The sequence below is a fragment of the Thalassophryne amazonica genome, chromosome 10, assembly GCF_902500255.1.
Source record: "Thalassophryne amazonica chromosome 10, fThaAma1.1, whole genome shotgun sequence".
Classification (NCBI taxonomy): Eukaryota; Metazoa; Chordata; class Actinopteri; order Batrachoidiformes; family Batrachoididae; genus Thalassophryne; species Thalassophryne amazonica.
Genome location: NC_047112.1, coordinates 21,020,039 through 21,032,408, shown reverse-complemented (window position 1 = coordinate 21,032,408; position 12,370 = coordinate 21,020,039). Strand labels below are relative to the sequence as shown.

The 12,370-nt window shown below is 41.3% G+C and overlaps 1 protein-coding gene across 5 annotated transcripts in view; it reads right to left on the bottom strand.

The window, feature by feature from the left end:
- lrp8 (low density lipoprotein receptor-related protein 8, apolipoprotein e receptor) overlaps positions 1-7,534 on the bottom strand; it is a 564,614-nt gene extending 557,080 nt beyond the window's left edge. For all 5 annotated transcript variants that reach the window (XM_034179535.1, XM_034179536.1, XM_034179537.1 and 2 more), the window contains exons 1-2: positions 7,308-7,534; positions 4,024-4,149 (exon numbers count right to left, since the gene is read on the bottom strand). In XM_034179535.1, the coding sequence (XP_034035426.1) occupies positions 4,024-4,149; positions 7,308-7,374 (193 nt within the window). In that variant the 5' untranslated portion in view covers positions 7,375-7,534. The remainder of the gene's footprint in view (positions 1-4,023; positions 4,150-7,307) is intronic.
- Positions 7,535-12,370: the final 4,836 nt, after the last annotated feature.

The window sequence follows — 12,370 nt, the reverse complement described above, 5'->3', positions numbered from 1 at the left end:
AACATGGTGTCTAACCAGATCCTTACTCTGGATGGCATTACCCTGACCTCTAGTAATACTGTGAGAAATCTTGGAGTCATTTTTGATCAGGATATGTCATTCAAAGCGCATATTAAACAAATATGTAGGACTGCTTTTTTGCATTTACGCAATATCTCTAAAATCAGAAAGGTCTTGTCTCAGAGTGATGCTGAAAAACTAATTCATGCATTTATTTCCTCTAGGCTGGACTATTGTAATTCATTATTATCAGGTTGTCCTAAAAGTTCCCTAAAAAGCCTTCATTTAATTCAAAATGCTGCAGCTAGAGTACTGACAGGGACTAGAAGGAGAGAGCATATCTCACCCATATTGGCCTCTCTTCATTGGCTTCCTGTTAATTCTAGAATAGAATTTAAAATTCTTCTTCTTACTTATAAGGTTTTGAATAATCAGGTCCCATCTTATCTTAGGGACCTCGTAGTACCATATCACCCCAATAGAGCGCTTCGCTCTCAGACTGCAGGCTTACTTGTAGTTCCTAGGGTTTGTAAGAGTAGAATGGGAGGCAGAGCCTTCAGCTTTCAGGCTCCTCTCCTGTGGAACCAGCTCCCAATTCAGATCAGGGAGACAGACACCCTCTCTACTTTTAAGATTAGGCTTAAAACTTTCCTTTTTGCTAAAGCTTATAGTTAGGGCTGGATCAGGTGACCCTGAACCATCCCTTAGTTATGCTGCTGTAGACGTAGACTGCTGGGGGGTTCCCATGATGCACTGTTTCTTTCTCTTTTTGCTCTGTATGCACCACTCTGCATTTAATCATTAGTGATTGATCTCTGCTCCCCTCCACAGCCCCAACCAGTCCCAGCAGAAGACTGCCCCTCCCTGAGCCTGGTTCTGCTGGAGGTTTCTTCCTGTTAAAAGGGAGTTTTTCCTTCCCACTGTTGCCAAGTGCTTGCTCACAGGGGGTCGTTTTGACCGTTGGGGTTTTACATGATTATTGTATGGCCTTGCCTTACAATATAAAGCGCCTTGGGGCAACTGTTTGTTGTGATTTGGCGCTATATAAAAAAATTGATTGAATTGATTGAATATTCATACAAGCATTATAGCAAACTAATGGAAAGCAAAACAATCCCGAAACCAGTTTTGGACAGCCCTCCAAAACCAGTATTCATGGAAAATGAGCTGTTGAATTTCTCAGTTTTTTCCATTTTATGTTATACATGGGACATATTTTGCTTTTGGGCTGTTGGATGGATAAGAAAAAAAAATAAAAACCATCAACAAACTGGATTGGCCTTTTTCTAGCATTTAATCCACTAAATAATTACATCATCAATTATTAATCAATCATGAAAACAGTTGTTAACTGCATCCCTAACAATGCCGAAATATGCAGATGAGTGCAAAAGTGGAGAGACTTGAAGTTCATTTCTGCCAACAATAGACTGTCACCACCTTGTTGTTCAACTACAATTGTAAACTCCCTGAATAATGATAACGCATAAAAAAAAGTAAATCACGCTGGCTATGGGAAATGTGACCTCATTAAAATCTAATTTCACTTCAATCAAGTGTTCCCCACTAAATATCTGGTACTCCCAATCAACCTCCGCAGTCAATGAGACATGCTTGTAAATGTCAGGCATTAATGCCGGAAATTCCCGAGGTATTCAGTGGCCACTTCCTCTGTGCAAAATGAGAGAATCACGGGTTTCATGTGCTGCTGTCCAAGATAAAGGAAGAATCAATTGGCCACTAATAAAACCATTAAACCAATTAGGACCATGACAAATTTAGAAGCAATAATTACTCTGCTTGTAGTCCGTGCTAGTTTGTGAATGAAACATACTCAGAGGCAAGTCAAGTGGAATCTGGCAGTAGTGCTTTTTTCTTTCATGGTTTTATGATTCCCAAACCAATCACGTTGCTCGTGTCACAGAAGCTGACTAAGAAAATTTCAATACTTCATTATAAGCTCAATTACAAACCACAAGCAAGCAGAACCAGACATGCACTCATGACCAAAACAGCAGCTGGTTTTTGATCAGCTGCATCTAACAGCCACAGAATTTGTATTACAGGAAACTGAATTAGTCTGCAGAGACACGGCAAGACAAATATGACCCCATTCTCATTGTGAGGCCTCAAGTAATGATGCTTTATCAGATCCCCTTGGCACCAGTCGTCCAATACTTTAGATACCACTTATAATTCTCTGAAACAGGATTTCTGCTGTGTGGCCAAATTTGAACTATTTTAAGGTTACGTGATGTTTAAGGTTAGTGAAAAGGTTAATGGGATCATTTTAGTGCCATTTATGAAATAGCAAGGCAGCTATTTGGACTGATGAGACATGCACATGTGATGCCAACGGCTGTGAGAGAGCATCATGATTTGATGCCTTGGAGACAAGACCAGATTGCAATAAATATTACATTCTTAATGGCCTTGTTTCAGATACAACAGAACCTGTAAAACCATTAAATATCCTTAACATTATGAGCCAGTATAGCAGGGTGAAATGTCAAACTGATAGCAGGCCCGATGTTACCTGTAGCTAGATCACAGCAAGACATCTTGTGTTCCCAAAGCATCACTCTAGCACTGCCAGAGCTTTAACTTGCAAGAGAAAGTAGTGAAACTCCTGTGGCTGTGTGATCCAAGCAACATCTCAACATCAGCAATGACTGTTCTGACATCTGCACACTGAAAACTTAAGATGGGTTCCAGCAAGTCTCAACGCACAAGAAATAAGCTCAATCTTGGATAGAATTTCATTTATAGTCCATGAGCAAAAAAGGAGATGAACCAGTACTTACAATCCAGCCTCAGTATACCATATGCTACACATGAATATCTGCTAAGCTTCCAACAGAGGCAGCTACGTCCAGATGGAGGTCAATTAAAGAATACATACGGTTCAGAATTTAGAAATGCTCCAATCACATTGAAAGGTATGTTTGTGTTATCATAATGATCTCTAAAAGGTGTAATTTGTACCAGCTACAGCTAAAACCTAGAGTTAGAGACTTTAAAACAGTGAACATGGTGGAAAAGGCCAATTTTACTTTGTACAGGGGTCAAAAATTAGAACTGCCCCAATTTTGTCAACAAGTGATGCAAATTATTGGTTGAATTAGTAAGATTTAAAGAAGAAATAGTTTTGACTATTTAACTGCTTTGTCTCCAAAGTAATGATTCAATGTACAGTGCATAGAGAAAGTATTCACAGCACTTCATTTTTCCCCACATTTTTTAATGTTACCACCTTATCCCAAAATGGATGAAATTCTGTTTTCCCCCTCAAAATTCTACACACAATACCCCATAATGACAATGTGAAAAAAGTTTTGTTTTGTTTTTTTAAGATTTTTGCAAATTGATTTAAAAAAAACAACTAAGAAATCACATGTACATAAGTATCCACAGCCTTTGCCATGAAGCTCAAAACTGAGCTCAGGTCCATCCTGTTTCCACTGATCATCCTTGAGATGTTTCTACAGATTAACTGGTAAATTCAGTTGATTGGACATGATTTGGATTGGATTCTATAGCATATGTCATATTTGACCACATAATAATGAAGCATAACACATGATGCAGACTATTCCTTTTTTAAATTTTATTACCTGAACCCATAAGTTGCATCACTTTTTACTAAAACTGAATACATTTTTACCTCTTTAAAAATTGGAATTTACCTTTATCACAATTTTTTGCTGTTTTTCCATAGAACCTTTAGTCATACATAGTCCAAACTATACTGTTTTGGAGTCTTTATCATACAAATAATGTATATTTTTCAATACAATTGGTGCATTTATAAAATTGGACCCCTCTGTGTTCCTAACTGGCCACTACCTGCCTATAGCAGTCACTCTAGGATGGCCACCTTACATTTTTGGGGTCACCATGGTGTACTGAGGCTGGATTGTAAATATCAACACTCCTGCAGTAATGCGCTGTTTTTGCACCCGTATGTGTGATCTATTATCCAGCAAACAAAGGTGTCTACTTGAAGAGACTTTGGGCACTTACGACAGTTCTCCTCATCGCTTCTGTCTGAGCAGTCATCATCATCATCGCACCTCCATAGGGTCGGGATGCACCTGCCGTTCTTGCACTGAAACTGCCCGGTTTCACACTCCGATTCTGTATGAGTTCCTGTGGATTCAGACAAGAACAAATTCATATGCAACATGAAGAATATTAACAGTGGTCCAAGAGAATGTGAGATTAACCCTCAAGCAACCGAGTGGAGTCATGTATGACCCCGGGCGTATATTTTTGTGCACCATTTTTTCTCATTTTAATCAGAAAAAGGTTTTCTACCATGAATTTGTCAATGTACTTATTCTGCATTTGTTCATAGAATTTTGCAAGGATCGGCCTATCCGTGCATCAACTATAATCCAAACTTGTGCGGAGTCACTTATGACCCCAGGAAGCTCTATGAGAATTTTGACATTATAGCTTCAGATGGTATTTTAATTTGCCAACTCTAATCATTATATTTTGCTGTTTTGCAAGAAAGCCAACAGACCTAGAATACCAAGATTTACAGCTGCGCAAGCATTGAGACTGATTCTTGATGCTCAGAGTGAGGATGAAAAGGATGATGGACAAATATATTAGAGAGTGAAATAAATATGATTAACCCTAAAATAATCACTTATATAGAAGTATTCCAATATAAAGTCAATGGAGTCATAAATAACCCCACTCGGTCATATTAGTAGCTAAACTAGCTTGGTTGCTTGAGGGTTAAAGAAAAATAAAAATACATTGAAATACATTAAAGCCACTTTAAATTAAGATTGTGTAACTATAAAGTAAGATTCTGTACTTAAAATATTGTTCTGTGAGTTGCACAAAAGAACGACTGCTTTTTTTGTTTAGGAGGTTAATCATCCACTTCGGTAGCAGATTGATTAAGTGACAATCAGCATCTGCGAATCTGGTGCTGTGATATTCTGCCAGAAAAAGGGTGGCTTGCCCCCCTCGCCAATGTAATAATACGTTACTGTCCTCAGTGAAGTACCTTGGGGTCTTGTTCATGATTGATGGCAAAATAGAGGGAAACATTGAAAAGCAGACAACTATATTATCAGCATTATTATCTGGCTTCAAGTGAAGGACCAGCTGACATTACATTTAGCAGTCCATTTAAATTCCAACTGTTACCTCCTGCAGTCCTGAACCGGGTCTAATGACCGAAAAAGTGAGCTCACAATGACACACGATGAAAAAGAGCTTTCACTGGATCTTTCCTTCAAGACCATCTTTACATTGACAGCACCAAGTGTAGGCGCGTCAGGTTTCCATGTATAGAACACCTCTCTCTGGGTGGTTTATAGCACATGTAACTAGGAGGGGATGCCGATGTGGACCTGGGACACACGAGAGATGATAGTTCCCATCTGGTGTTGGAATGTTTAGGTAAGAGGAGCTGGAGCCGATGGAAAATGGGTGGGTAAATGGTGCAAAAGTTTCACTAACCTATCCTCTTTTTAAGAATATCAGATTTGCTTGTAGTCCAGTTTTCTTCCTACCTGGAGTGACCAGCAGAAGTCTGAGTTCTGTCAAGTTTTTGGTTGTGACTCTGAATATGTTGGTTTTTCAGTCAGATCATTTGTTTTAATAAAGTTTTGGTCGGGTGGCACCGTGAGCATCGTGTTATTGCTCAAAGCTCCCATTAACTAAAGGATCTGTGCCGAAAACCCTGATTATTCCTGCCTGTGTCTTTAAATGAAGTTGAGCAAGATTCTGAACTCCAAAGCTCCTGTGGTCAGTGTGTGAGTCTGGTCACTGCAATCTTGTGTTGCATCATCTGGTTTATCTTGTTAATATCGACACAGGAGATGGTCACCCCACTGAAGCTGGTCTGCTTGAGGTTTCTTCCTGTCATTGTCATTAAAAAGATAAATAATAAAACAGCATTGTTGCCAATGTGCTAGCTCATGGGTTGAGTACAGTCTAGACCAGGGGTGGGCACGAAGGGTCAAGACAGTACTAAGTCCTGATCATGTATTAAACCACCTGATGAGGTTATTGGATTTAAGGAAAACCAGCAGCACACTACTGCCCACCACTGGTGTACACCTTACGTATAGCATGTTGAGGTGACTTATGGTCTGACTTCCACTTATGAATAAATTGAATTTAATCACTACTTTGTTTTGGATTAAAGTGATGGCCAGACGCATGCACGTTAAAGAAACTGCAGCTGCAAAATATTGGCAAACAGGCCAGTAGGATATTGGGTCATCGCTGGATTATGGTAATGCCCATTGAATTATGCCAAATTAAAAATCACACTTTAAAGGAAGAAAAAAACTATCTTTCTCATGGATGAAGGCTTATTACACCAAAAAATATAAAGGAACAGACACATTCTTTTGTTCCTTGTGCTCCTGAAAGCCTGTGTGTAGTCATTCTGGTTTTGTCATCAGTTTGTTTGTAATATTGTTGACGCCTGGGGTTATGTGTATTTGAAATATTTTGTGTACTATTTTATGTTTTATTTTAAAGTGTACTTTCACTGGCTGCCGTAAGGCACACTTGGGACAATAAAACGAAGTGTGTACAGCGTGCACGTGAGCATGCACTGGAACAAATTCTCTTAAAACAACCCCAACAAATATGAATTAACACCCAAACATAGTCACATAGTACACATTAAGGATGATATTCAAATTCTGAGAGTGAGATTTGTTTGACTTTGGATGCAGCTCTGAAGATGAATGAAACACAATTTAGCAGCAAAATCTTTGACATTTATGTGATGTGCATCAACTTCTGCTGCACACTTTGTTCTTAGTGTGACCGTCAGAAATTGACCAGTGTTCCACAAAAAAAAAAAAAAAAAAAAAAATGCACTTTAACAGAATCCAATTTCAAAAAAATATCAAAGTTGACCTATAAAGAGCAGCAGGAAGCGCATAGCGCATAATCACATGCTGTAACGTGGAAACCTGGATTATTGCTCCATGCATTTGTGGAATTGTTTTTTTTTTTAGTCTTCTGATGACTTGCTGTTCATTATAAAGCTGCAAGGAACTGCTGCTGGTCCTCACATGAATCTGCTGTGAACGCAGTCTGGCACGCTGCAGCGCGCACTTGGTGAGCAAATCCACAAAAAACAGCGTTTGCTCCCAATTCTTCCCCACCGATCGACACGCACGTGTCGTGCTCGTCCTTATTGTCCTTCCACAGATCGCGTGCATGCGCGGACAAGCGGGTGACCGGCGTGCACGTCTGCGCACCGGCACGCCACGCTTCGGTCCCCGCCGCCATGCAGAATTCGCCCCCCCGCGTCTTACCTTTAGCGCATCGGAGCTCCACGAATAGCAAATGGACCAGCACGAGCTTTCCGACCCGCGTCCACATCTTAAGATCCTGAGGGCTCAGCCGACGCGGTCATGCAAGTGTTGCAGAAATGAATGAGTGAGCGAAGGATCCCCGGACCGCCGTGCGCTCCGCTCCGCGTCCGAGTGCGAGTGAGCGCCGCGCGGGTCCGCTTCCTCCGTTTGAATGCGTGACGCTTATGGGCGGGAGGGTGATGGTGCCTGCGGGTCTTGAGGTGGGAGGCAGAGAAAGAGAGTTAAAGAGGGAAAAAATAAATCTGCAGCTGAAATCTACAAAAAAAAAAAAAACTTTCAGTTTGGACTTAAACCGCATGTGGAAGGAAGCAGGTGCAACGTGCACGTTACAGGAAACAAACGGCATATTCTGTGTAAAGTTATTTATAAAAAAAAAGTGCAACCACAAATGGAAAAAAATAAGTGGCTAAGTAGGCGTTTTAAGAATTCCAAATTCTGTTTATATAGAGCAGGTTTGATTCAGATGGTTTAAGGATAGTGTTTGTGGTAGAGGTGGGTGGATCGATCCTAATATCGATAATATCGATACCAACGCTGGTATTGATTTTGAATGATCGTGTAAAAAGATCGATACTCAACCTTTTTTTTCGCTCCCGCATGCACTGACTGCTGCGCACGCAGATTCATCAAAGTCTACTCTTTGTAAGAGCAGCGCTGCGCTGTGTCACACAACACGGAGCAGCGCACCCTTGTATTGTGGTTTGTCAGCCCTCTACCTCAGGAGATTTTGTTTGAAGTTGTGTTGAGTGATATTTTTTAAACAAAAATGTTGATTGTGATAAAGTATTTTGTTGTCACGTACAATGTTTGGCGAAATTGTATCCTAGGTCTTTTGGATCCTTCGGCTCTATGAAGCTTAAATATGAAAAAGTATCGGTATCGGTGATACTGGGCCTGTATTTACTTGGTATCAGATCAATACAGAAATTCCTGGTATGCTCACCTCTAGTTTGTGGTTAACAAATGCATGTACATGTACGTCGCAAAAATTATCTTTCTTAAACTCAAACTGAAAGCAAATCTCTTCAACTTGATATAAATTAATTAAAAATATAAAAGCCAAGATGATGGGTGCAATTCTCTTCCTCCACACATTAAAACAGCTCCATCAATTGATGTTTTTAAATCTCGTTTAAAAATGTAGGCATAAGAATTCTGTGGTCCTCTGACTCACTATTTTGTTTTAGTGCATTTTATGCCTTATTTTCTTTTCTTATTGATTGTAATTGTTTTACTACATGTGGTTTTAATTGTGGTTTTCTGTGCAGCACTTTGGAGACTTTGTGTTGGTAAAATGTGCTATATAAATAAAGGTGGATTGGATTGGGTTGCATATGCTTTGGTATAATTCCTGTAAATCAGTTTATTGCCAGTTTTCTTCAGAGAAGTCAGGGGATGGATACATGAACATTTTTGTTGTTGTTTTTATTGGAAATGACAAACCATTAAAATCTGCAAAATATCAATTGTTCCAATACTTTTGGAGGGCATTGTATTGGCCAATGAGAGAGAGGCTGCATACAAATAGAATTTCACCATATGAATATGGCTGCATAGGGATAGCCACTGGCAAAAAAAAAAAAAAAAAAAAATTGACATATGGAAAGTGGAAAAAAACTGATTCAGTTTCATTGCAGACATTATGACCACAGGATATTTCATGTTTTGTGCTGTCAATTTAATTTATTTTAATAAGAATGCATGATTTACATTTCCACATTATCAGAATGTGTCCAAATAATATCATTTTCTTGTGTTTATCATTGAGAAACACAAGAAAATGATGATATTCTGATGGTAGTGGTTATCTGTACATAACCGTATTCCATCCGTCTTCAATACCCACTTACCCACTTACAGCAGTCATTGGGTATGAGGCAGGATACACCCTGGACAGGATACCAGTCTGTCGCAGGGCACATATAGACAGACAAACACATTCACATGCACATACGGTCAATTTAAAGTTTCCAATTCATCTAACATGCATGTCTTTGGATGTTGGAGGAAGCCGGAGCACCTGGAAAGAACCCACGGGAACTCCACACAGAAAGGCCCCAGGTGAGAATCAAACCCATGATCTTCTCCCTGTGAGGCAACAGTGCTAATCACTAAACCACCGTGCTGCCCATAGCCATATTTAAATAGTGAAATGTAAGGACAAGTCAGGGGATGGATACATGAACATTTCCAAGTCACTAAATGTGTGAACATCCTTTAGGGCCCCTTCACACATAGTACAAATTTGGTCAAATTGTACATGAAGTGCGCATGAAGCAGGAATCGTATGCAATACTTGTAAAATCGTAGCTGCCTCTAACGCCTCGTGCAAATGTTACTACAACTATTTGCGCACACCAGCAGCTGAAAGAGTGTGCGCTGTGTGAGCTCATCGAACCCTCTCATGGCTGGTGTCGGCCAAATTCCAGCTGACACACACGAACATCTAACACCGCTCGCTTGGCACTTAGAAAATTTGTGGCCATTCGTACTATTGTCACGACAACAGTCAGCAGATGATCACTTTTGAGCTAGATGTGAAATTTGTCTAAGTGCCCCACGAGTGTAACTTTGCAAACAGTGACATGTTGGTGTGCGTGCTGAACTGACAGGGTGTACCTGCTGACAGGAGCAGCTGTGGAGATCTGTGGTTCTGGACGTCACGGCTGGGGAACATGTACTGTGTTTGGACGGACATGAACTAACAACTGTCCACTGTGACCTGTGTGTCTGCCTGCTGTCCTCATGTGGACATACATAAACATATCACTGTTGCAATGGGCTGCACACATTGACAGGCTACCCCAGGTGATCATAACACGCAGCGGGTGTTCTGAATGTCACGTCACCCACGTGAACTCTGTTCCACATGACGCGGTGCCTGTCCTAAGGCGCGCCGTCCACAAGACCCGCGTGTTGGGCAGGACACGCACGGAGCCAGCTGGACACACCGCCAGTAGATGTGGACATGATAAGAGCACCCTGCTTCTCATTCATGTCATTTCATGACTGTACATCTGTGACCATGGGTCATCTACAGAGAAACAGACAGATCATACTTGTATTGTCCACTTGATTCAATAAAATGCAGTGTTTTTATATGGTGTGTGGTTGTATTTTTTTAAAATACGTCCATGTCCTTCTTGATATCAGGCATTTGCCCACACCTTTTACAGGACAGCAATGGTAGCTCAGTGGTAAAGTTTCTGGCTGGCAATCAGAGCTTTTGGAAATTGCAGGTTCGAATCCCGTGCGTGGTATGTATTTTTTATTTTTTTATTTTCACAGCTGCTCGCACTGTGTTCCCGCATGCACAAAACTGTCGCAGCATTCTTACATTACTTACATTCTTACATTATTCTTACTATGTGTGAAGGGGCCCTAACATACAAAGAAACATCCAGTTTGCAATCTGAAGCATACCAGCAACATGTGAACACAGTACCAGAGTTGTCTGTTGTATTTGTGGAGAATCAGTCATGCTAAACATTCACTGAGCCAGAAAAACTGACGGTAAGTGGAGTTGAAGTAGAGCCAACGGGCATATCCAGCTTCCGTTGATTGCTAAAGGAAAGCCCTTTCTGGGAGGGGGTGGGGGCGGTGTCTGGCATACCCATTCCACCCCCAACCCCCGTAAATAAAAATATAACGCAATGCTAAAATACCCTCGGCCGTATGAGCATAAAAATAGGAACCAAAGTGACCTTTTGACCTCTTAAAATAGATCAAGGTTAGCCATCTTTGAATATGTCCAAGGTCTGTATCCCAAGAATGTTCCCTCTGAATTTGAAGACCCTGGCAGTAATAGGACTGGACTTATGCTGAACACAGACAGATGGACAGACGCGACCAATTATACGATATATATAGAAAAGTATAAAAGATATATTAGAAAAGTATCCGACCTTATTATTTTTTTCAAAAACGATATGGATTTGAATCACATGTGATTGCGTCAGACAAGCTTGAACCCTCGTGCGCATGCATGAGTTTTTCCACGCCTGTCGGTTGCGTCATTTGCCTGTGAGCAGGCTTTGAGTGAGGAGTGGTCCAGCCCCCTCGTCGGATTTTCATTGTCAGGAAATGGCGGAATGATTTGGGCTTTTTTTCCCATCAGAATTTTTTCAGAAACTGTTAGAGACTGGCAGCTGGAAACCATTAGAAAAATTTATCTGGCTTTCGGTGAAAATGTTACGGGCTTGGTAGAGAATAAGGAGTGTTACTGTCGCTTTAAGGATGGCCCCCAGTGGCTGTGGGGCGCGCCGCGCTCAGAAGCCACCATCGACAGGCTGAACGACCATTTCATTTCTAAACGGATGGCTGTCTGGATCCATGACCATCGTGTACCATTTCTCTGGTTATCACAAGAGCTGGACATCAACCATTTTCCTGCAGATTTCACTTTTAACAAGAGATTTTGTCATGGAAAGCTGCGCAGAGGCTTCGCGCGTCACGATGGATTCGCTACTGGAGCGAGACAAAACCACCTCCGTTTTGGTCTCACAGGACGGCTTTGAGATGGCGTTCAGACAGCTGTCGGTGGTTTTTCCATCGAGTGATTATCTGAGAAATTGTGGATGTGCCTGGACATGCCAGAACATGTCCCGTGAGGCTTCATCACGGCGTTGCTGTGCGCCATGCAGCACCGCCGAGACGCGCAAAGCCACCGCTCCTCTTTCCATGACAAAAACTCCTGTAACAGTGGAATGTGCCATTCATTTCCAAACTGGACGCTGTGTTTTATCCGGGACATCGTCTGACTAGCACAGGAACTGTGAAAAGGCGTGGACATCAGCACTTTTTCGGCACATTGAGACAGACGTGCGGAGCCGTGATGAAGCCTCACGGAACATGTTCTGGCATGTCCAGGCACATCCACAATTTCTCGGATAATCACTCGATGGAAAAACCACCGACAGCTGTCTGAACGCCATCTCAAAGCCGTCCTGTGAGACCAAAATGGAGGTGGTTTTGTCTCGCTCCAGTAGCGAATCCATCGTGAT